At 43.2% G+C, this 21879-nt stretch overlaps 1 protein-coding gene across 10 annotated transcripts in view; it reads right to left on the reverse strand.

The window, feature by feature from the left end:
* Positions 1-20023, reverse strand: part of LOC139551209 (FAST kinase domain-containing protein 3, mitochondrial-like) — a 27090-nt gene extending 7067 nt beyond the window's left edge. For 2 of the 10 annotated variants that reach the window (XM_071362679.1, XM_071362670.1), the window contains exons 1-9: positions 19922-20023; positions 19316-19364; positions 10337-11201; positions 9724-10039; positions 8913-9100; positions 8648-8796; positions 1566-1782; positions 1118-1277; positions 874-965 (exon numbers count right to left, since the gene is read on the reverse strand). In XM_071362679.1, the coding sequence (XP_071218780.1) occupies positions 874-965; positions 1118-1277; positions 1566-1782; positions 8648-8796; positions 8913-9100; positions 9724-10039; positions 10337-11159 (1945 nt within the window). In that variant the 5' untranslated portion in view covers positions 11160-11201; positions 19316-19364; positions 19922-20023. Of the gene's footprint in view, positions 1-873; positions 966-1117; positions 1278-1565; positions 1783-8647; positions 8797-8912; positions 9101-9723; positions 10040-10336; positions 11202-18784; positions 18860-19315; positions 19365-19880 lie in introns of all 10 variants that reach the window. The other 8 variants (XM_071362680.1, XM_071362674.1, XM_071362676.1 and 5 more) reach the window with 7 other exon arrangements.
* Positions 20024-21879: the final 1856 nt, after the last annotated feature.

Below are 21879 nucleotides of genomic sequence, written 5' to 3' on the forward strand. Positions count from 1 at the left end.
GGGGAAATTGCCCTGTTTAGGGTGCAGTCTTTCAGATGGGAAGTTAAATGGATGTCCTGACTCTCTGTGGTCACTAAAGAGCCCATGGTACTTATCGTAAGAGTAAGGGTGTTAACCCCAGTGTCCTGGCTAAATTCCCAATCTGGCCCTCATACCATCATAACCACTTAATCATCCCCAGCTTCCAATTGGCTCAATCATTCCCATCCTCTCCCCTGGTCGTTGCTGCAAATGAGAATGTGTTTTCAGTCAACTTAGCTGCTTAAATAAAAGTTTAAACCAGTGCGGCTGGTAAAAGTTTGAGTTAGGCTATAGCCTACAAAATAAATGTATTTTTGCAACCTATATTCGATTCTGGGAATTGTTTACTTAAGTTTCAATGAAACTATTTGATTATCATATTAAATGTTAATATCTTGTTTTGTTGTTGGCTATAGGATTTCATTCGGTAAGAAAGCTAATTAGAACACGCTTTTTCCCCCAGAGCGATTCAAGTTGTCAATGTGCCGCATCTCATTGTGAAAATAATAATATATTGTTCTTAGTTCATGGCATGGTTTCCTTTATCCCAATATTGATTATACATGTAGACAAATTAATTAATGCAGGGAGGGGAAAAATAGCCTACTAGCCTAATCTAAAACAATTAAATAAATTGGTGTTATTTGGTGTGTGTCACGGATCAGCTCTCAGAACAATTCTACTTGGGTGGGTCGGGATGTTGAGAAAAATCTGTCCTGGTGTCGGGTGGTGTTCGGAATTGATAAAGGCCGGCGTGGGGCAGGTGCGGCTCAAAAAAAACGGACCCGTGCAGGTCTCTATCTTACAGTGGCTGTTGGGTTTAACACACAATCTGGTGTTTGTTCAATGTACCTGTGCAATACCCAGGGGCCAGGATTTCATCTTGCTTGTAGCCATGCTCTCCAACCAATTGTCTGAGGGCTTCAGCAACAAGACCCTTGTAGCTGAAAAACACACAAATACACATGTCAACCAGATACTTTTCATGCTTCACTGGGATTTGCAATGAAAAGGCAGACATAATTCAATGAAGAAAATAGATGACCGTGCACCAACTAACAGTTGGTTAACCAATCACTCTAGTACTGCACCGTACCTGTATTTGCGGTTGACCTCATCAGCGGTCAGCGCGTGGTCAAACATGAGCACCTTGTGCGTGTCCTGGAGCCGTGGACCGGTGTAGTCCTGGTACTCCAGCTCAACCGCTGCGTCCAACAGAGACAAGTAGCGAAGCACGATCAGAGCATAAGGACTGTCTACAAATGGGGGAACAAGATCCGCAGAAACAAAGACATGAGCAACTGTCTAAAATGGCCGACCATTCAAATGAATCGCATACAACTGAATGGGATTGAGTTGGGGTATGTGGGGGTACTATTCCACTTCATGCATCAGTTCATTTATGTGTGTGTTCATTAGTTGTTTATTAGGGGTCAGCTTGTGGTTTATTGTGCCTACTGAAAGGGGTAAGTCAAAAGAAATGAAACACAGCTGTTCTTTGATGTTGCATGATCACTATATGCACGTGTGTGCGTGCCACTCACTGGTGACGTTGCTGATGAAGGCAGTGGAGAAGACCCTGTGCAGCACCAGGCCGGGAAAGTGGCCCAGCTGGAACAGGGACATAAGGATATTGACGGTGGCTAGCGGGGAGCTCAGGGCCTTAAGCTCCAGCACCACCTCCAGCTTGGAGAAGAACTGGACCTTGTTGGACGGCAGGTAGTTCATCCGGCTGAAGGGGAACACCAGCTTCTGGATAACCTGTGGGGAGAAGAGAAAAACCATTATCGTGATATTACCAAGTATCAATTTTTGCTGCGAAGAGACAATCATTAGATCAATTGTTTTGGTGCTGTCCATATGTAGCTTGTTTTTGGTCGCTAGTTCAGGAATGTCTGAAAAATTGCAACATTTACCGGGAGCTAACTCTGCAAATAGCACTGCTGGGTGATTTAAAAAGTCAGTCGATCGATCAATAATATAATAATACTGTTAGCAAAAAAATGTATCTTTGATTTACAATCTGTAGAAACTAAGAATAGAAAGGTTCAGAAAGTTTGTGAAACATCACAGCACAGTTGAAAAATATATGGCAAATAGAATGGATGGTTTTCAGCGATAGAGGGGAGTTGTTGAGGGTAGCTGAAGGATGGGACTAAAAACAAACAAAAGATAACTATTGTAAAATATATTGTGTCTGTAAAATGTATATAGTATGTATAAACTGGATGTAGAAGCCTAAATGGTGTTGTCCATTAGTTTACTCCAAACAGGGGAGGTAGGGTTAGAAAAAAAAAAGGAAAATATATAAAACAATTAATATTTTTATAAATAGATACACACACTACCGTTCAAAAGTTTGGGGTCACTTAGAAATGTCCTTGTTTTCCAAGAAAACATACATGAAATGAGTTGCAAAATGAATAGGAAATACAGTCAAGATGTTGACAAGGTTATAAATAATGATTTTTAATTGAAATAATAATTGTGTCCTTCAATCTTTGGCATTCTAGTTGTCAATTTGTTGAGGTAATCTGAAGAGATTTCACCCCATTGGCTCCAATTAAGCGCCGTCCATAGGGTACGGCATGGCGTTGCAAAGTGGAGTGATAGCCTTCCTTCTTCAAGATCCCTTTTACCCTGTACAAATCTCCTACTTTACCACCACCAAAGCACCCCCAGACCATCACATTGCCTCCACCATGCTTGACAGATGGCATCAAGCACTCCTCCAGCATCTTTTCATTTTTTTTGCGTCTCACGAATGTTCTTCTTTGTGGTCCAAACACCTCAAACTTAGTCTGTCCATAACACTTTTTTCCAATCTTCCTCTGTCCAGTGTCTGTGTTCTTTTGCCCATCTTAATCTTTTCATTGGCCAAGTCTGAGATAGGGCTTTTTCTTGAGACTGGTGTTTGCGGGTACAATTTAATGAAGCTGCCAGTTGAGGACTTGAGGCGTCTGTTTCTCATACTAGACATTCTAATGTACTTGTCCTCTTGCTCAGTTGTGCACTGGGGCCTCCCACTCTTTCTATTCTGGTTAGAGCCAAAATGATCAATTAGCCTTTTAAAATGATAAACTTGGATTAGCTAACACAACATGCCATTGGAACACAGGAGTGATGGTTGCTGATAACGGGCCTCTGTACGCTAATATAGATATTCCATAAACAATCTGCCGTTTCCAGCTACATTAGTCATTTACAACATTAACAATGTCTACACTGTATTTCTGATCAATTTGATGTTAATTTTAATGAACATTTTTTTTTGCTTTTCTTTCAAAAACAAGGACATTTCTAAGTGACCCCAAACTTTTGAACGATAGTGTATATACAGAACTAGTCAAAAATATGGACACATCTACAGGTTTTGTCCCCTCTATTTTCTACATTGTAGAATAATAGTGAAGACATCAAAACTATGAAATAACACATACGTAGTAGCATACGTATTTCTTTAAAATAGCCACCCTTTGCCTTGATGACAGCTTTTCACACTCTTGGCATTCTCTCAACCAGCTTCATGAGGTAGTCACCTGGAATGCATTTCAATTAATAGGTGAGCCTTGTTAAAACTTAATTTGGGGAATTTCTTTACTTCTTTTCTAATGTGTTTGGATGCCTGGGAGGGGTGGACCCAGCCATGACTAAGCATCTTTAGTGTCAGCTACATAAAAACTCTGAATTGTCTGTAAGGGTTAGGCTGCTCGGCCCAACATTCAAGACTGCTGGGTTGACTAGTATCATTATTGCAGTAATTAATCGATATTAAATAAAGATGATTGATTGAAGAAATGACAAAGTCTCTCTCAGTATTAATTTCCACAACACTTGCTTGGGCCAAAAAAACATGAGCACTAGACATTAGACTGGTGGAAATCTGTCCTTTGGTGTGATGAGTCCAAATTTGAGGTTTTTGGTTCCAACCGCCGTGTCTTTGTGAGACGCAGAGTAGGTGAACGGATGATCTCCGCATGTGTGGTTCCCACCGTGAAGCATGGAGGAGGTGGTGTGAGGGTGCTTTGCTGGTGACACTGTCAGGGATTTATTTAGAATTCAAGGTACACTTAACCAGCATGGCTACCACAGCATTCTGCTCTGGGACAAGTCTCTGAATGTCCTTGAGTGGCCCAGCCAAAGCCCGGACTTGAACCCGATCGAACATCTCTGGAGTGACCTGAAAATAGCTGTGCAGCAACGCTCTCCATCCAACCTGACAGAGCTTGAGAGGATATGCAGAGAATGGGAGAAACTCCCCAAATACAGGTGTGCCAAGCTTGTAGCGTCATACCCAAGAAGACTCAAGGCTGTAATCACTGCAAAAGGTCCTTCAACTGAGTAAAGAGTCTGAATACTTATGTAAATGTGATCCTGCAAAAAAAAATATATTATGGGGTATTGTGTGTAGATTGTTTTTTTATCAATGTACACACAATACCCCATAATAATTTTAGAATAAGGCTGTAACGTAACAAAATGTGGAAAAAGTCAAGGGGTCTGAATACTTTACGAATGCACTGTATAGGGGATTGGAAATTATGCAGACAGTTACATTGATACAAGCCACAATCTGCAATATGAAAGCTACCCCTTAAAAACTTAATTTGTGGAATACTAAGTATCACGATAAATGCTTTTATCAAACCCATAATGTAAATACACAACATGTATGTTGTATGTAATGATTTGGCTACAACCATTAGGTGGCCAGACAGCTAGGGGGCAGCAGAGCCTCTTGTGGAATGGGGAAATATTGCATTGTTAATTCCATGCTTTGAGAATTGTCAATAAAGCATACTTTATAGCTTTTACTATGGAGTAGCGTCCACTCTTTACAAGGTGTCAGAAGTACGAGCCCACAATGTGTGTAAATAATAGGGATGTGTCAAATATCCAAACGGACATTACTTCAGAAATATTAGTCAGTAGTTGTGGTGTGGTCAGTAGTTGTGTGGTTGTGGTCAATGGCTGTTGTCAGTTGTGTGGGCCAGTAGTTGTGAGGTCAGTAGTCATGTGGTTGTGGTCAGTAGTTGTTTTGTTCAGTATTTGTGGTCAGTAGTTGTGTGGTCAGTAGTTGTGTGGTCAGTAGTTGTGTGGTCAGTAGTAGTGTGGTTGTGGTCAGTATTTATGTGGTTCAGTAGTTGTGTGGTTCAGTGGTCATGGTCAATATGTGTAGTTAGTAGTGTGGTTGTTGTCAATGGTTGTGGTCAGTAGTTGTGTGGTTGTGGTCAGTAGTTGTGTGGTTCAGTAGTTGTGTGGTTCAGTAGTCATGGTCAATAGTTGTAGTTAGTAGTGTGTGGTTGTTGTCAATGGTTGTAGTCAGTAGTTGTAGTCAGTAGTCGTGTGTTCAGTAGTTGTGTGGTCAGTAGTCGTGTGGTCAGTAGTCGTGTGGTCAGTAGTCGTGTGGTCAGTAGTCGTGTGGTCAGTAGTCGTGTGGTCAGTAGTCGTGTGGTCAGTAGTCGTGTGGTCAGTAGTCGTGTGGTCAGTAGTCGTGTGGTCAGTAGTCGTGTGGTCAGTAGTTGTGTGGTTGTGGTCAGTAGTTGTGTGGTTCAGTGGTCATGGTCAGTAGTTGTAGTTAGTAGTCTGTGGTTGTTGTCAATGGTTGTGGTCAGTAGTTGCTTTGTTCAGTAGTTGTGGTCAGTAGTCGTGTGGTTGTGGACAGTAGTTGTGCGGTTGTTGACAGTGGTCAGTAGTTTAATGGTCAGTGATTGTGTGGCTGTGGTCAGTAGTTGTATAGTTGTGCTCAGTAGTTGAGTGGTTCAGTAGTGTGTGGTTGTTGTCAGTAGTTGTAGGCAGTAGTCATGGTCATTAGCAGTCAGTCGTTGTGTGTTTGTGGTCAGTAGATGGGTGGTTGTGGTCCGTAGTTGGGTGGTTGTGGTCCGTAGTTCTATTTGTGATCAGTTGTGTGGTCAGAAGATGTGTGGTTCAGTAGTCATGGTCATTTGTGGTCATTAGTTGTAGTCAGTAGTCAATGTCATTAGCCGTAGTCAGTAGTCAATAGGTTAGGTCAGTAGTTGCGTGATCAGGAGTTATGGTCTGTAGTTATGTGGTTGTGGTCAGTTGTTGTGTGGTTGTGGTCAGTAGTTGTGGTCAATAATTGTGTGTTTGTGGTCAGTTGTGTAGATGTGGTCAGTAGTTGTAGTTGTGGTCAGCAGTTGTGGTCAGCAGTTGTATTGTTGTTGTTGTCAGTAGTTCTGTGGTCAGTAGTTGTTTGGTTGTGGTCAATAATTGTGGTCAGTAGTTGTGTGGTTGTGTTCAGTAGTTCAGTAGACACCTTCGTTGTATCCAATCAGAGCAGCAGGATCAACGTACAGCCCACCCTTTTCTTTACAGACAGGCAAAATAGCCAGTTATTTAGAGAATGGGGCATGTGCTTGACCTGTTCGATTTTTGAAACAGATTCACAAATCATGGGAATTTGTCAAGCTATAAAGAGTTTTCTCCCTCCGAGGCATGTGTTGCTAGGCAAACAGTTGCCTTGGCAGGCCTGCTCCCTCCACGGCTAGAGCCACTGAGGAACATGCTAAGAAACGTTTGTGCAATGAAGCTAAATAAATACTGCACTCTGACCCACAAAACTTATTTGCTAGATTCATGATAGTGTTGTTGGGCAAAGCAAGGAAAGTGAACTTCAAACTTGATGCAATTTTATTGAAATGTGCAGCTGTTGTTGGTAAGTAATGAATCTGCTAGCTTGATATGACTTAGTGCATCTATAAAAGAAAGCAGTTGATGAGTTAAGTAGCTCTATCTATTGATTGCTAGGAGCTATTCCTCATCGGTTTTCGATTTGAAACGCAAAGAAGTAGTGGAAGATTGTATATGCCCTAAGTTTCTGACTAGTTGGGGGTGGTCAAAAACAGCAGTTTGGAAAAAGTTGGTAAAAAAACGTGTTACTGTAACAGCAGTATCGTTAGATACGTAGCGGATATTTTTGTTCCGCAAACAGATTTGAAAAGCAGAGAAGTAGATGTTCTAACTTGTCTAAGTTGTTGGCGAAGTGGTTGAAGTAGCTGATTTGTGTCAAAAGTTGCATAGTTGCATTTACAGGAAATGGAATGTTGGAAGTGATGTCACAATGGGGGCAATTTAGAATGTTGAAAAAAGTCCCATGAAAGTGAATGAAGACGGGCAAAAAGGAAAACAGCAACTTGGATACAAACAACTCAATCCAGACCAGTCTACACGTTTTAAAATTTGAACGGCATTTCTAGCTTAAACGGTGTAAGAGGGGTTGAATGCTAAAGAATAAGAAGAGGTATGTATAAGATTTAACTGGGGACTCTTGTTTCGCAACCCCCACAATAATAATAATAATAATAATAATAATAATAATAATGAGTATGTAAGAAATCTATAGTTGTGCATAGATGACATACAAATTACATTCAAATGATTAATTTAATAAAACGACTATCTTTTCCATGTATGACATGCGCCCCATAAAAAGGCCGGTAGCCTTCACATCTGTAGATTGTTCATGTTGGCCAATGAAAGCGTTAAAGAGGCTGAGTGTGTAGCAAGTGGAGTGAAAATGAGGGAATTAAAAGTTGGCGAAATGAGAAGGAAATGAGAAGGAGTAGTCTACAATGAGCAACCAACAGGTAGGCTGTTGTTATATCTGAATGGCGTTGGGAAGAAAGCGCAGCATGTAGCCTCAATTAGCCTAGCTAGCTTAGCTTCTTTGGGCTACTCCAGCCAAGACAGGCACTGTTATATGGGATGATAAATAACATTGTGACTGCTACAATTTAGCTAGTCTTGGTTATAGTTGCCATGGCTACTGCGGCTCTCTCTCGGTCTGCTCACTCCCGCACACACCGGCCCCTCGGCAGTGGAAGCCTCTCTCCCTCACGCAGCAGTGCTCAGGTTAAAAACATAAGTTTGGGGGCCTCCCGGGTGGCGCAGTGGTCTAGGGCACTGCATCGCAGTGCTAGCTGCACCACCAGAGTCTCTGGGTTCGCGCCCAGGCTCTGTCGCAGCCCGTGGGGCGACGCACAATTGGCCTAGCGTCGTCCGGGTTAGGGAGGGTTTGGCCGGTAGGGATATCCTTGTCTCATCGCGCTCCAGCGACTCCTGTGGCGGGCCGGGCGCAGTGCGCGCTAACCAAGGGGGCCAGGTGCACGGTGTTTCCTCCGACACATTGGTGCGGCTGGCTTCCGGGTTGGAGGCGCGCTGTGTTAAGAAGCAGTGCGGCTTGGTTGGGTTGTGCTTCGGAGGACGCATGGCTTTCGACCTTCGTCTCTCCCGAGCCCGTACGGGAGTTGTAGCGATGAGACAAGATAGTAATTACTAGCGATTGGATACCAGGAAAATTGTGGAGAAAAGGGGATAAAAATAAATAAAAAAATTGCATAAGTTTTAAAAAAACATGTATTTAGCAAGTATCCGGATATCGGACAAAAATGTATGTTACTATTCGAATAGTGAAATGATTTCAAACCCCCATCCCTAGTAAATAACCAACATTTCAGATGTAATAATAACCATTCATAAAAAAACAGTATGCCCAATAATAAGCAGCAATAAACAGATAGAGTATGCCCAGTCGCAACACCGGAGTTGCTCAACAGTGATTTAAATGTATGACAGAGATTTTCTAGAGATGAGTGGGCCTCCTTACCTTGCTGTCCAGGTATTCGCCCTTTTTGACCAGAAAATCAGCGATGGTGTCAAGAAGTCGAATCTCTCTGAGCCGGTGGCGGGCAATGTATTTGGCAATGAGGGCCATGGTGAATGGGGTTATGCTGTCCACTTTTTCAGGCAGTTCCTCTATCGAGAAAAGAGCAGACTGTTATCTTGGAAATTATAGAAATATGTAGAAAAGGCAGATTAAACAGCTGCCAGATAGTGGCAGAGGAGGGGGAAGGGAGGAAAGGAAAACTCACCAGCCAGGCTGCACACAAACCTCTCCTGCCTGTTCTGGTAGAAGAGGTGCGAGCTGAAGATGAGCTCTAGGCTCTTGTTGCCAGCTTCACGTGCACACACAGCCAGCATCTCATCCAGCAGCGCCATCTCCTGGTCGCGCACACCACTTACGCTAGCCAGTGTGTGTTTGACCAGTCGCAGGATCTTCCTGACGGTAGGTTAAGCGAGACAATGGTGGTTGTTACTAAATGGAGTACAGCTACAAGTGGAAGTGAATTTTTGTAGCTGGTTAAGAGAGCATTTTAACGAGCCCTAACCTTAACCTAATTCTCAATACCTGCTGCGAAAAAGTCACTTCCGGTCTTAGCTGTATATCGCCTAGTCAAAACTGACAATGGTGGAATTTGGAATCATGATACAAAGTAAATTATTGTGATAAAAGCGGTCGTCACGATTTGACCAAGTATGACGATTAAAGACATTATCGCGATATCGCCAAGTATCGCGATAACTGCTTTTAATCACAATAATAACCAACGTTGAAATGACACTCGGGAACTCATCACGCTAGACCTGTGTCGTGTTCAGTAAACAAAAATGGGGTCAAAAGAATGTGTACCTCTAAGGCATGGCTCTAACATTGTCTCCATTGATTTCCTATCGAAAGCAACTCAGTTGTACTTCATAACCCTGCATTGCCTCTACTTGGATGGCTAGTAATGAATTATGAACGGACCTCTTGCAAACAAGAGAACCAAATACAACATGTAAAGTTGTATACATTTGTCTGTATTACCCTAAACGGGTCATTAACCATCATACCAAACCTACCTGTTGACCAGAAGCTGCTCTGGGTTGGGGCGTACATTGGCGACGTTCCCGGCCGTCGTAGTGTCGGTGGGTTGCAGCGAGTGCCACTTGAGCCGGTAGTAGGAGAGTAGCAGAAAGAGGGTCTGCGGGTGGCGCTCCCGCTCCAGGTTCTTCTCCAAGCCCGCCAGGCAGGCCTCGGTCAGGGGGTGCTGGCTGCTGGGGTGCAGCTTCATGCTGGAGCTGAACACCATGGACACGTCCTTCTGGTTGAACTGGCCCAGCCGCGACTGTGACTCTGCCTCCAGCACCTGCACCACCTGCGAGTCGCTGGGAAGGCCTAGAGGAAGAGATGGGAAGTTCAAGGGTTTATTTGGTTTCCTTCCTTCCGTTTCTTTATAACGAATATAGTCCGTTTTATATATCAAAATATTGCATTCAGGGTTATGTACAATACTTCCTTTCATATCCATAAGAAAACAATTGAATACACGTATAAACCAGTAATTAGCATTAGCATTTCACTATGTTCATGTCTCATTCATAATATCAAATGCATAAAAACGATGATTAGTTATATTATATTGCACAAGCAATATTACTTTCAAACTTCCTCCATGCGACCACCTAGCCTCACCTAGTGCAGCCACAGCGTACAGGCAGTTGACGATGCTGAAGTTGTCGAACTTGACACAGTCGCTCACGATGGCGTTGCACAGTGTCTGGAAGTCTTGATGCTCCAGGATCTGTCTGCCTTCGTTCTCCGCTCCTCCACCGGCTCTGGGAACCAGGGCTGCCTCCGAGTCACCACCGCCCCCTCCTGCAGCCCCGGCCTGTAGTAGCTGGCCGATCTTCTGCAGGGCGATGGGGTAGTGGTTGTGCGAGATCTTGCCCGGGTTCTGCGTCACCCAGCGCAGCACCTCGTCGCCCCGACGCGAGCGCTCTATCAGCCGCTTCATGGTGAAGAAGGTGTCGTAGCTCATCTTCTCGTGGATGAAGTTCCACGTCTTCTTCTTGTTGCCAGCGGCACCAACAGTGGCGTGGTGGTGTAGCTGGGCGTACAGGGGGATGAGGGGAGGCGGAGGAGGGGGGGCCAGGTGCGGGTGGTAGTGCTGCTGGTGGTGGTGACTGTGGAAATGGGGCCCTCGGTGAGGGTCAGGTCGCCCCTGGTAGAGGGGCGGGTAGCTGGGGGTTGGAGTGTGCACGTGGTGGGGGTGGTGGTGTGGAGGGAGAGGGTGGTGGTGGTTCTCCAGCATGGGCAGCCCTCTACCCGCCAGGCCCGGCCGGCGCCCTGGCTTTCCCCCTCCTCCTCCCCCACCCCCTGAGCTGTACAGGCGGGTAGCGTACATGCCGGCGAGGGAAAGGACACTAGGGCGGCGGGCGTGTCGTGGGCAGAGGGGCGAGGGGATGATGATGCTGCCGCAACTCAGGAGGCCCGGGCCGGAGTGCAGCCACAGCATAGTACACAGGCTAGTCCACCGCTGGGGCACTGCACACTACACCTACAGGGAGAGAGGAAGGGACAGAGAGAGGAGAGAAGACGGAAGAAATAGGCTAAATAAAACACACTCCAGTTTAGAATGTGTGAGAATCCCTGAAGGGTCACAAAGTACATGTACACACTAGGGGTGAAATTGGGATACTTTAGTATTTTGGGTAATTTCCTACTTAACCAGAGTCAGACCGACTCATGTATACCATTTTTTTTGTCTGTGTGCAGTTTGAAGGAGGTTGAGGGTAGTATATCGTTAACTTAATGCAATTTCTGGAATGGGTATCTACTAGCCAGCTCCTCTCAAAAGCAGGGAAATAGACCCAACTAGTGCAAAGCTGGGTGGTTAGTAATTTATAGTCTTAAAGCTATACCTATAGTGCATTCGGAAAGTATTCAGACCCCTTGACTTTTTCCACATTTTGTTACGTTACAGCCTTATTCTAATATTGATTAAAAAATTGTTCTCATCAATCTACACAAAACACCCAATAACAAAAAAGCAAAAGCAGGTTTAGGAATATTTGCTAATTTATACAATATAAAAAAACACACCTTATGTACATAAGTATTTGCTATGTGACTCGAAATTGAGCTCAGTTGCATCCTGTTTACATTGATCATGTTTCTACAACTTGATTGGAGTCCACCTGTGGTAAATTCAATTGATTGATTTGGAAAGGCACACACCTGTCTATATAAGGTCCCACAGTTGACAGTGCATGTCAGAGCAAAAACCAAGCCATGAGAGTGAATGAATGGTCTGTAGAGCTCCGAGACAGGATTGTGTCAAGACACAGATCTGGGGAATTTCTGCAGCATTGAAGGTCCCCAAGAACACAGCGGCCTCCATCATTCTTAAAAATTGAAGAAGTTTGGAACCACCAACACTCTTCCTAGAGCTGGCCGCCCGACCAAACTGAGCAATCGGGGGAGAAGGGCCTTGGTCAGGGAGGTGACTAAGAACACGATGGTCACTCTGACAGTGCTCCAGAGTTCTCTGTGGAGATGGGAGAACCTTCCAGAAGGACAACCATCTTTGCAGCACTCCCCCAATCAGGCATTTACGGTAGAGTGGCCAGACGGAAGCCACTACAGCCCGCTTGGAGTTTGCCAAAATGCACCTAAAGGACTCTCAGACCATGAAAAACAAGATTCTCTGGTCTGATGAAATCAAGATTGAACTCTTTGGCCTGAGTGTCAAATGTCACATCTGGAGGAAACCTGGCACCATCCCTACGTTGAAACATGGTGGTGGCAGCACCACCATGAAACTGATGTTTCTCAGCAGCAGGGACTGGAATCTAGTCAGGATTGAGGCAAAGATGAACAGAGCAAAGTACAGAGAGATCCTTGATGAAAACCTGCTCTAGAGCACTCAGGACCTCAGACTGGGGCGAAGTTTCATATTCCAACAGGACAATAACCCTAAGCACACAGCCAAGAACACGCAGGAGTGCCTTCGGGACAAGTCTCTGAATGATCTTGTTTGGCCCAGCCAAAGCCTAGACTTGAACCCGATCAAACATCTCTGGAGAGACCTGAAAATAGCTGTGCAGCGACGCTCTCCATCCAACCTGGCAGAGCTTGAGAAGATCTGCAGAGAAGAATGGGAGAAACTCCCCAAATACAGTTGTACCACGCTTGTAGCGTCATACCAAGAAGACTCAAGGCTGTTTTTTTATTAAGTTCATTCAGCCAGTTGCAAATACAAACAAGCCTGTTGACATTTTCACATGATAAAGCTGCTTTCTTCTTTGGCACGATATTCCCAGAGAGTGAAAACAACCTCTCACAAGGTACTGACGTAGCAGGATGCCAGGTGCCTTCGTGCAATGCAGGCCAGCCTGGTGTGTGGCCCTGCATGCTGTGACCCACTGTAGTGGACAGTCCTCCATGATGATGCTGGGCTCTGCTTTGTAACGTTCCATACATTTCTCCATGGACTCCTCCTATTCATCAGAGTCATACTCAGAAGCAGCTTTCTTCTTTAGTGGCTCTGACTGTTGCTTTAATCAGGTTGCTGTGCAGGCCTCTCTTCCTTCAGCAAGTTGCTGACCAAAGCCCACACCTCACCCCTCTCAGGTCTAGGAAGGCACTTCAGGTCTTTAAAACCTTCGGTCGAGTGCTGTGGCGATCTCCAGCCATGTGAGGTTGGTGTTTCTCCAGGTCTGTTGTGAATGTCAGCTTGAATCTTACCATGTAGGCAGTGTCATTTTCGGAGCTCTCCATCACCTGAAGGAGATGACCTAGAGCAGGCAACGCCACTGAGCAGGAAAAGTACTACTCTCTTCCCAGAAGTAAAGTCAAGTACCTGCACTGAAAGATCATTCAAAATCACTTCAGTCAAGAGACGTGTTATTCTCGCTCTCTCTCACACACACACACACACACACTTTTCCCTCCCTGGCGCGCGCGCACACACACACACACACCTTATTATAACACTAATAGTGAGATAAAGAATATTACCTACAGGGCTCCAGTAGTGCTTCTGCAGTTTCTCCAGTTTAGCTGTGGTTGGCATAGTGATATTTGTTTTCTGTTGGCCCAGAGCATCTCTCAGTGGTTGTTGGTTTCTGTGGACATGCTTTACAATTTCTAGAGTGGAATTCCATCTTGTTGTAACATCTTGTGCGAGTGACTCCTTCTTTAGCACATTTGCAACTTGCTGTTGTCCTAGATCTGCAGCGTTTGGTGCGCTGTGTTTGAAATGCCCAACAATTCTTCGGCATTTGGCTAGGGTATTGTCGAACCCGCTGTTCTGTAGGGACACTGTGATGGACCTTTGGAGACTGAACACCTGTCCTGCACTGCGCACAAAAGCCAGATGTCTCGCAGCTGCAATCATGTTCCGTGCAAACTGTGGTTACTTCGTTTTCAATGTTCCACTGCTTTGCTAGATCCATGAAATGCCGGGCGCACATTTCAGCATAGTGCCTCGGTCTTCATTACGGCCAGAGCGTGTGAATGCAGTTTCCAGATTTCATTGATGTGGTTTCGCAGTAACCCCAAAGTAGTTGTGATTACTGTAGTCTCCAGTGGTCTCCCGTGAGAGCAACAGCCCTTGCATGTTTCAACACCTCTGCTTTCAAAGCCCTCCAGCTTTCATACAGCTCGTGTATTCTTGTGACGACGGACGCTCTTGAGGGTAAGTCATAAATTGAGTCGTTCGATGCTATCCGAATGATATGCCTCAACCCTTCGTCCTACACAATGTTGACTGCAAGCTGTAGCTATCCACTTGGCTATTGCTTGTGTTAGCCTGCTGCTCGTTGACTTGACCATAGGCCTCTCTTCTAGTTTAGCCAGCCGAAGATGTCCTCCATTGCTACTAGTGACTTTACTTGTATTTCCGGCATCAAAAGTATGTTGAACTTGTAAATGATAATGAACATTCAAACAAATTCAGCCTTGCAGTAGATGCAAATGACTTTGGTTTAATCCAGAGAGCCACCTGGGAGTGATTTGAAATTGAATTTGCCATTTAAAAGCTGCTTACTAGCATTCTCCATCATTCAGTCATACAAATAGCTAGCTAGTAAAGTGGTTGTCAGACTAGTGCATTTATTGAACAATAGATGGTTCAGGGTGTCAAACTAAGAAACTGCATTAACTTCTCTAGGGTAGGGGGCAGCATTCAACATTTTGAATGAAATGCATGCCCAAATTAAACTGCCTGCTTCTCTGGCCCAGAAGATATGATATGCATATAACTGGTAGATTTGGATAGAAAACACTCTAAAGTTTCCAGAACTGTTAAAATAGTGTCTGTGAGTATAACATAACTGATTTGGCAGGCGAAAACCTGAGAGAAATCCATTCAGGAAGTCGTTTTTTGGGGGGTTTTGTAGTTTTCTATTTAATGTTATTACAGTATCCATTGACTTAGGACTCAAATTGCAGTTTCTATGCCTTACACTAGATGTCAACAGTCTTTAGAAATTGTTTCAGGCTTGTATTCTGAAAATAAATGAAGAAGTAAGAGCAGTCTGAATGAGTGGACCCTAAAGTGTCACAGAGCTTTTTCATGCGCGAGACCGAGAGAGTGCGTTTCTTGTTTACCTTTTAAATTGACAACGTTATTGTCTGGTTGAAATATTATCTGTATGGACATCTGTATGGGATGTGTGTGCTCTGGGGACCTTTAACAGAATGTGACTGGCAGAACGGGTGTTGTATGTGGAGGATGAGGGCTGCAGTAAATCTCTCAGATAGGGGGGAGTGAGGCCTAAGAGGGTTTTATAAATAAGCAACAACCAGTGGGTCTTGCAACGGTGGGTCTTGCAATTATTTGTAATGATTTGTCTAGTGGGCTATGTTCTCAAATAATTGTATGGTATGCTTTCGCCGTGAAGCATTTTTTAAATCTGACACCGTGGTTGGATTCAAAAGAAGTTAGTCTTTAAACCTATGTAAAATATGTTTTGTTTTCTGAATTTTTATAATGAGTATTTCTGTATTTGAATTTGGCGCCCAGCAGTTTCACTGGCTGTTGAAGAGGTGGGACGCTAACGTCTCACGTACCCAAGAGAGGTTAATGACACCAAAAAAATGTACGGCATTAACGAGTTAACTTTGACAGCCCTAGTAGCAATGAATAAATTTCTTTACAATTGTGTGAACTGTCTGGAACAAGTTTGAAATGTACACAATACTTGTTAGCAAAAGGTATCAGCTAGAGATGACGTGCAGGAGCTAGCAGGGATAGGTATTTTTGCATGATGTCTACTTTGATGCTAATTAGCATTTTCAATTGGAATATATTGATTCAAGTAATCTTGAGTCATCTTGAGAGATTTACATGGTTATCAAAACGTCACGCCAGGGTCAGCCTACATGAAACACAACCCTTATTTTAAGTGTTTCTAAAATCCCCTATGGGAAAAATGAATGGTAAAAAAAAAATTGGAACCATTTCTCTGTTTGACCGCTAGGTTTTATGGCACCTCCACTGTGGGGCTCTATAATGCCCAGGTAAAAAATATATAAAATAATTAGCGCAAACCACTAACTTTCTGAGGTCCTTGGTCAGAGTGTTATCTACATTCAGGGTAACTAGCCATAGTTTCAATCGGTCCGGATCATTCAATGGAAGTTTGTTAAAGATTATAGCCAACCACTTCCTTGGTTTGTAATTGCACGTTTTTAGAGGACATCCACAAACCATTCTCGATATTGGACAAGTGATGGTAGTCCATCGATGTAAAACAAATCTCCTCACACTTAGCTATGTAAGCTAGCTAGTAATAGTAGCTTGAAAATACTTCCAGCAGTGTTAACAATCTTCACAGTCACTGCTGCGAGATAAAAATATTGCTTTGGACGAGCAATGACAGTCTGTTGATGAACTCTTTTTCTGTAGGGTTTATCGTTGATGTCTTCTCACACTTTGCTTACTTGATATCTAGCAAACACGTTTGAAACTGTGAAGCTGTGTTGACACTCATCACAGCGGATGAGACAAATAGTTCAAAAAAAAAAAATCAAACAAACAAATATATTATCATTTCATATAGACTTGTAAAGAATACTTAGTGCTAACCACCCAGATTTGGAGGAGTTAGGTATATTAACCTGCTTTTTGGAGGAGCTGGCTAGTAGATACCCATAGACTTCCAGCATTTTGCTAAGCTAACGATATGCTACCTTCAACTTCCTTCAAACTGCATGCAGAGACAAAAATGTTATGAGTTCGTCTGACTCTGGGTAAGAAGGATATTACCCAAAATATGGAAGTATTACTTGAACGTTAAATTCGAAATAGCTATTGATAACAAATGTGTATTTTGTGGTTGAGACCCATAGCTCTGAGATACGAATAATAAAATCATACACGTAACGTTAGCTAGTGAGCCAGCCAGCTAACGTTAGCTAGCTAACAGTACACTTCGACTTGAAATGAAACCACTTCACATCATAGATGGACGCATCTCCTGTCTCGGATGCCATGGTTACCATTAGTTTGAAGATGTAATCTGGAGACAGGTGTTTTCTCCATCTACTCTATCATACACTAAACTCGGTCCTCCAGAAAGTGGAAAGCGACACTTTTACTACGCGATACTATTTTTGTTTAAAGCTGCGTTAGACAGTATTACCATACTGACCAGCTCAAATAGACGGAAGCGTGCTATATGGCAGACCAATCCAATCTCTCTGCATGTCCAGCCTACTCATTCTCAGCCAATCATGGCTGGCGTAAAGGTTGCCGGCTTTTTCTGTGGCTTAACCAACTAGGCTCGTAATTTAACAATTGTATTATTATTTACAGATGGCATACAAGTTAGTTATTAAGACACATAAATGTTTACATGTTCGAAAAGTGAAGTAGTGACCCACGACATATGCCTATTTTTCTGAAACGGGTCACATATGAACTGTAACTCAGTAAAATCTTTGAAATTGTTGCATGTTGCATTTATATTTTTGTTCAGAATAATAACAAGTGAAATGAAGAAGGCAATGTCCCTCATCACCTAACATATTGCATAAGTTGACTGCAGGTATTTGCTTAATAAAAAGTAGCAAAAAAACTTCAAATGTATTAAAAAACTTCAACGAAATAGCTTCAACAGTATTGAAAAGCCATCCCGTGGCTTTTTCCAAATACCCCAGTTACCACCCAAGCCTAATTCCAACCTTGTTTAGGATTAACTAGTACAAGTGTGGCATGTTTTCACTATTTGTCTCTGTTTGCATCAGTATCAAACGGGGGGACTTTTATTCTGAAGGCGAACTACCGATTCCATTATTGTTGTTCACTACACACACTCACTAGGACCAGGAACATTTTCAGCAACTTATTTAACTAGGCAAGTCAGTTATGAACAAATTCTTATTTACAATGATGGCCTACCAAAAGGCAAAAGGCCTCCTGCGGGGATGGGGGCTGGGATTAAAAATAAAAATAAATTAAAATATAGGACAAAACATACATCATGACAAGAGAGACAACATTATATAAAGAGAGCCCTAAGACGAAAACATAGCATGGCAGCAACACATGACAACACAGCATGTAGCAACACAACATGACAACACAGCATGTAGAAACACAACATGGTAGCAACACAAAATGGCAGCAGCACAACATGGCAGCAGCACAAAACAGGGTACAAATATAGTCGGGCAAAGACAACAGCACAAAGGGCAAGAAGGTAAAGACAACAATACATCACGCAAAACAGCCACAACTGTCAGGAAGAGTGTCCATGATTGAGTCGTTGAATGAATAGATGGAGAAAACTGTCCAGTTTGAGAGTTTGTTGCAGCTCGTTCCAGTCGCTAGCTGCAGCGAACTGAAAAGACACAGGGATGTGTGTGCTCTGGGGACCTTTAACAGAATGTGACTGGCAGAACGGGTGTTGTATGTGGAGGATGAGGGCTGCAGTAAATATCTCAGATAGGGGGGAGTGAGGCCTAAGAGGGTTTTATAAATAAGCAACAACCAGTGGGTCTTGCGATGGGTATACAGAGATGACCAGTTTACAGAGGAGTATAGAGTGCAGTGATGTGTCCTACAAGGAGCATTGGTGGCAAATCTGATGGCTGAATGGTAAAGAACATCTAGCCGCTCGAGAGCACCCTTACCTGACGATCTATAAATTACGTCTCCATAATCTAGCATGGGTAGGATGGTCATCTGAATCAGGGTTAGTTTGGCAGCTGGGGTGAAAGAGGAGCGATTACAATAGAGTAAACCAAGTCTAGATTTAACTTTAGCCTACAGCTTTGATATGTGCTGAGAGAAGGACAGTGTACCGTCTAGCCATACTCCCAAGTACTTGTATGAGGTGACTACCTCAAACTCTAAACCCTCAGGAGGTAGTAATCACACCTGTGGGGTAAGGGGCATTCTTCTTACCAAACCACATTACCGGAAGTGTTCAGAACAAGGTTAAGGGCAGAGAAAGCTTGTTGGACACTAAGAAAGCTTTGTTGTAGAGCGTTTAACACATAATCCGGGGATGCTGTCAGAGGCCATTAGTTAGGTCGCTACATCTAGCTACGTTACCATCGTATGGCTTGATGTAAAAAGCACTGGATAAACAAGGTATCTAGCTAGAGTTGCTAACTATTGATATAATGTCATGACAATCACTCATTGATGAACATACTTACATGATGTCAACGCAGAAGATAGATATCCAGATGGGTGGTGGTGTTCTATCTAGCAGGGAACAATAACATTTCATCTGACAGTGACACTCCCAATAATTTACCACAAAGCTCAGTAGTAGCTAGCTAGTTATTAACGAAGTTTTATCAAAGGGATATTTCGCTTGGTAGCCCAATAAAGGCCTTGCCTTCTAGGGGACTTGATGGGACGCCTACTGTTAGATAACTTAACTAGTTACGTAAATTAACTAGTTAGCTAACTATCTAATCCGGTGACGAATTAACATTAGCCAGCAGTGTTAGCTGTCAAACATAGGAGTGACAACCAGCCCGTCAGTGAAAACCTTGACAATCTATATTGACGATTTCACTTAAAAGTAAATAATGGCATAATACTCTAACTTATTGGTCGTGGCCGTCCATGCAATGATACCGTCGTTTGCAAACTATCTAAGGTACTATAGTTGCGCTAACTAGCTATACTGCTAAAAATACAATTTGACTCGCTCTGCCCAGCAGCAGTGGATATGGGTTGGTGTATATTCACACTGACAGACGGAGACTTTACCCTGGTAGCTTAGACGCATCAACACGATTGATGTCATTTACCGCAAGACGACTCGGTTCCCCGTCCTCTCAGTCCATGTTACTAACGACGTTAGCATCCTCAGTGTCGCCCATCTTCCCAGCATGCAACCTTTTGGTCTTCTTCTGTTGATGGCTTTGCCAACATTTGGTGCATTACAGCCACCTACCGGGCTGGAGGAGTATGATGACGGCAGAAAAGGCCCCTCAGTCTATTGGTGGGCTCAATTCACTAATAAAGCCTTAGGACAGCACTCAGACAATCTGGCCCAACCAAATTATAACAAAAATAAAATGTAAATATCACCTGTTGGAGAGAACCCAAAGCACACTTGAATGGTATGCAGTAGTACTCTGTAACAGATGTATGATCACTGTGACTAATAGAAAACTGAGGAAAATACTGACTTGACTATGTACAGACTCAGTGAACACAGCCTGGCCGTAGATACCCTAGGTTCATTATGGTACTTATAACCTTGTAGCAACCGGGCATCACAGGCAGACCTGGCTGCCCAGAGAGGACATGCAGGCTGTGTGCACTCTGCCCTGAGAGAGGTAGAAACAGAGCTGCATTTTCTCTTACACAGCAAGACAGAATAAGGAGAAGAAGAATTTGATGGGTGCTTATATTTGTCTGATATGTAACATACACACACATTTCTTAAAATCAAATGCTAAGATTTTGAAAAAAAGAAGATCCAATAATTGCTTTCTTGTTTCATTTGTTGTTTCTTTCTATGTAAATGGTTGTTTTTTTTGGGGGGGGGGGTTCCACCCATCATATACTGCTGTACTGGTAAAATTTGTGTAAGCTTGACTGTATATTCAAAAGTATTATTCTTTAGTAAGCGTACAACATTGTAATAAGCAGTGGTGTAATCCATGTGCATCTTAAGTAGTAGAATGTTTTCACTTTTGCTGTTAATATATGTGGAGAATCAGGAAAGAAGGGTCAGTTTAGCATTTTGGCCTATGTGGTTTAAGGCAATATAAGGTTTTAAAAGACCCCTTCAAAAGAGAAATCAAGATCATTTTTGATACCGCTGCATTGTGTTGAAACTCCCAACTGAAGGGATAATGTAAACTCACCCTATTCCGTACAAATGTGCGTAACCGACATTCAAACGAGGCTGCAATGAAAACGAATGGGACTGTAGTGACTGTGTTGGCATCAAAATCCGGGGTGTAAACTACGTTTCGATTCAGCGTTGATTGACATGGTAATGGACTAACAGTATTTGAGAAAAGATGAAAAAACTGAACCCTCCGACGCTGTATGTTGCATCGTGACGTGTCACTACGTAACATACAGCGTGCATTTGCAACTCATTTTGTGCCGTACAGCCTCTTTCCACCAGGGGTAGCCCTTCTCTCGCAGATTAAAATCATGCTTAACCATATACACTTGTAAGAAAACTTCATTTTTCATGATTTTTGTCGAAATTAATATAATTATTGGTAATATTAAACTAATATTTCATGACTAGGGTGCCAATTGCATTTTTTTGCGAGCCATTATGACACTCAAAAGCCGGAACAACTTCGTAGCCTTCGCTCCCCACCCGACATTTTTTTAAAGACCCGATGGAGCTCATTGCCTTGTTGAATTATGCAGAGATGGGCATCATGAAGGTCTCGTCATAAATTTTGTTGGAAAGGGGAGAAATTGTGCTTTTACATTGGTATTGATATTACAGTTGATCTGGAAGTATTACGTTTTTTGGGCGCAAAAATAAGGTCAATTGTACGGACCAAGGCGATGTAAAAAAGTGAGTGAGTTTACGTTAGGCCCAATAAAGGCAACATTGAAAATACAAAGACAGAAGCGCTTTATAAGAACTCCTTCTGACCGTCAGTGCTGGACAAGGGCTTCCATTACTTATCAGAAACATCCAAGGCATCCAGTCTTAAGGTGTTCCTTGGCGGTTGAGGCTTAAAGTGTAGTCCCTCCATGATAAGGTGTTGAACATTTCTCTGGC

This window comes from Salvelinus alpinus, chromosome 23, assembly GCF_045679555.1.
Source record: "Salvelinus alpinus chromosome 23, SLU_Salpinus.1, whole genome shotgun sequence".
In the NCBI taxonomy this organism is placed as follows: Eukaryota; Metazoa; Chordata; class Actinopteri; order Salmoniformes; family Salmonidae; genus Salvelinus; species Salvelinus alpinus.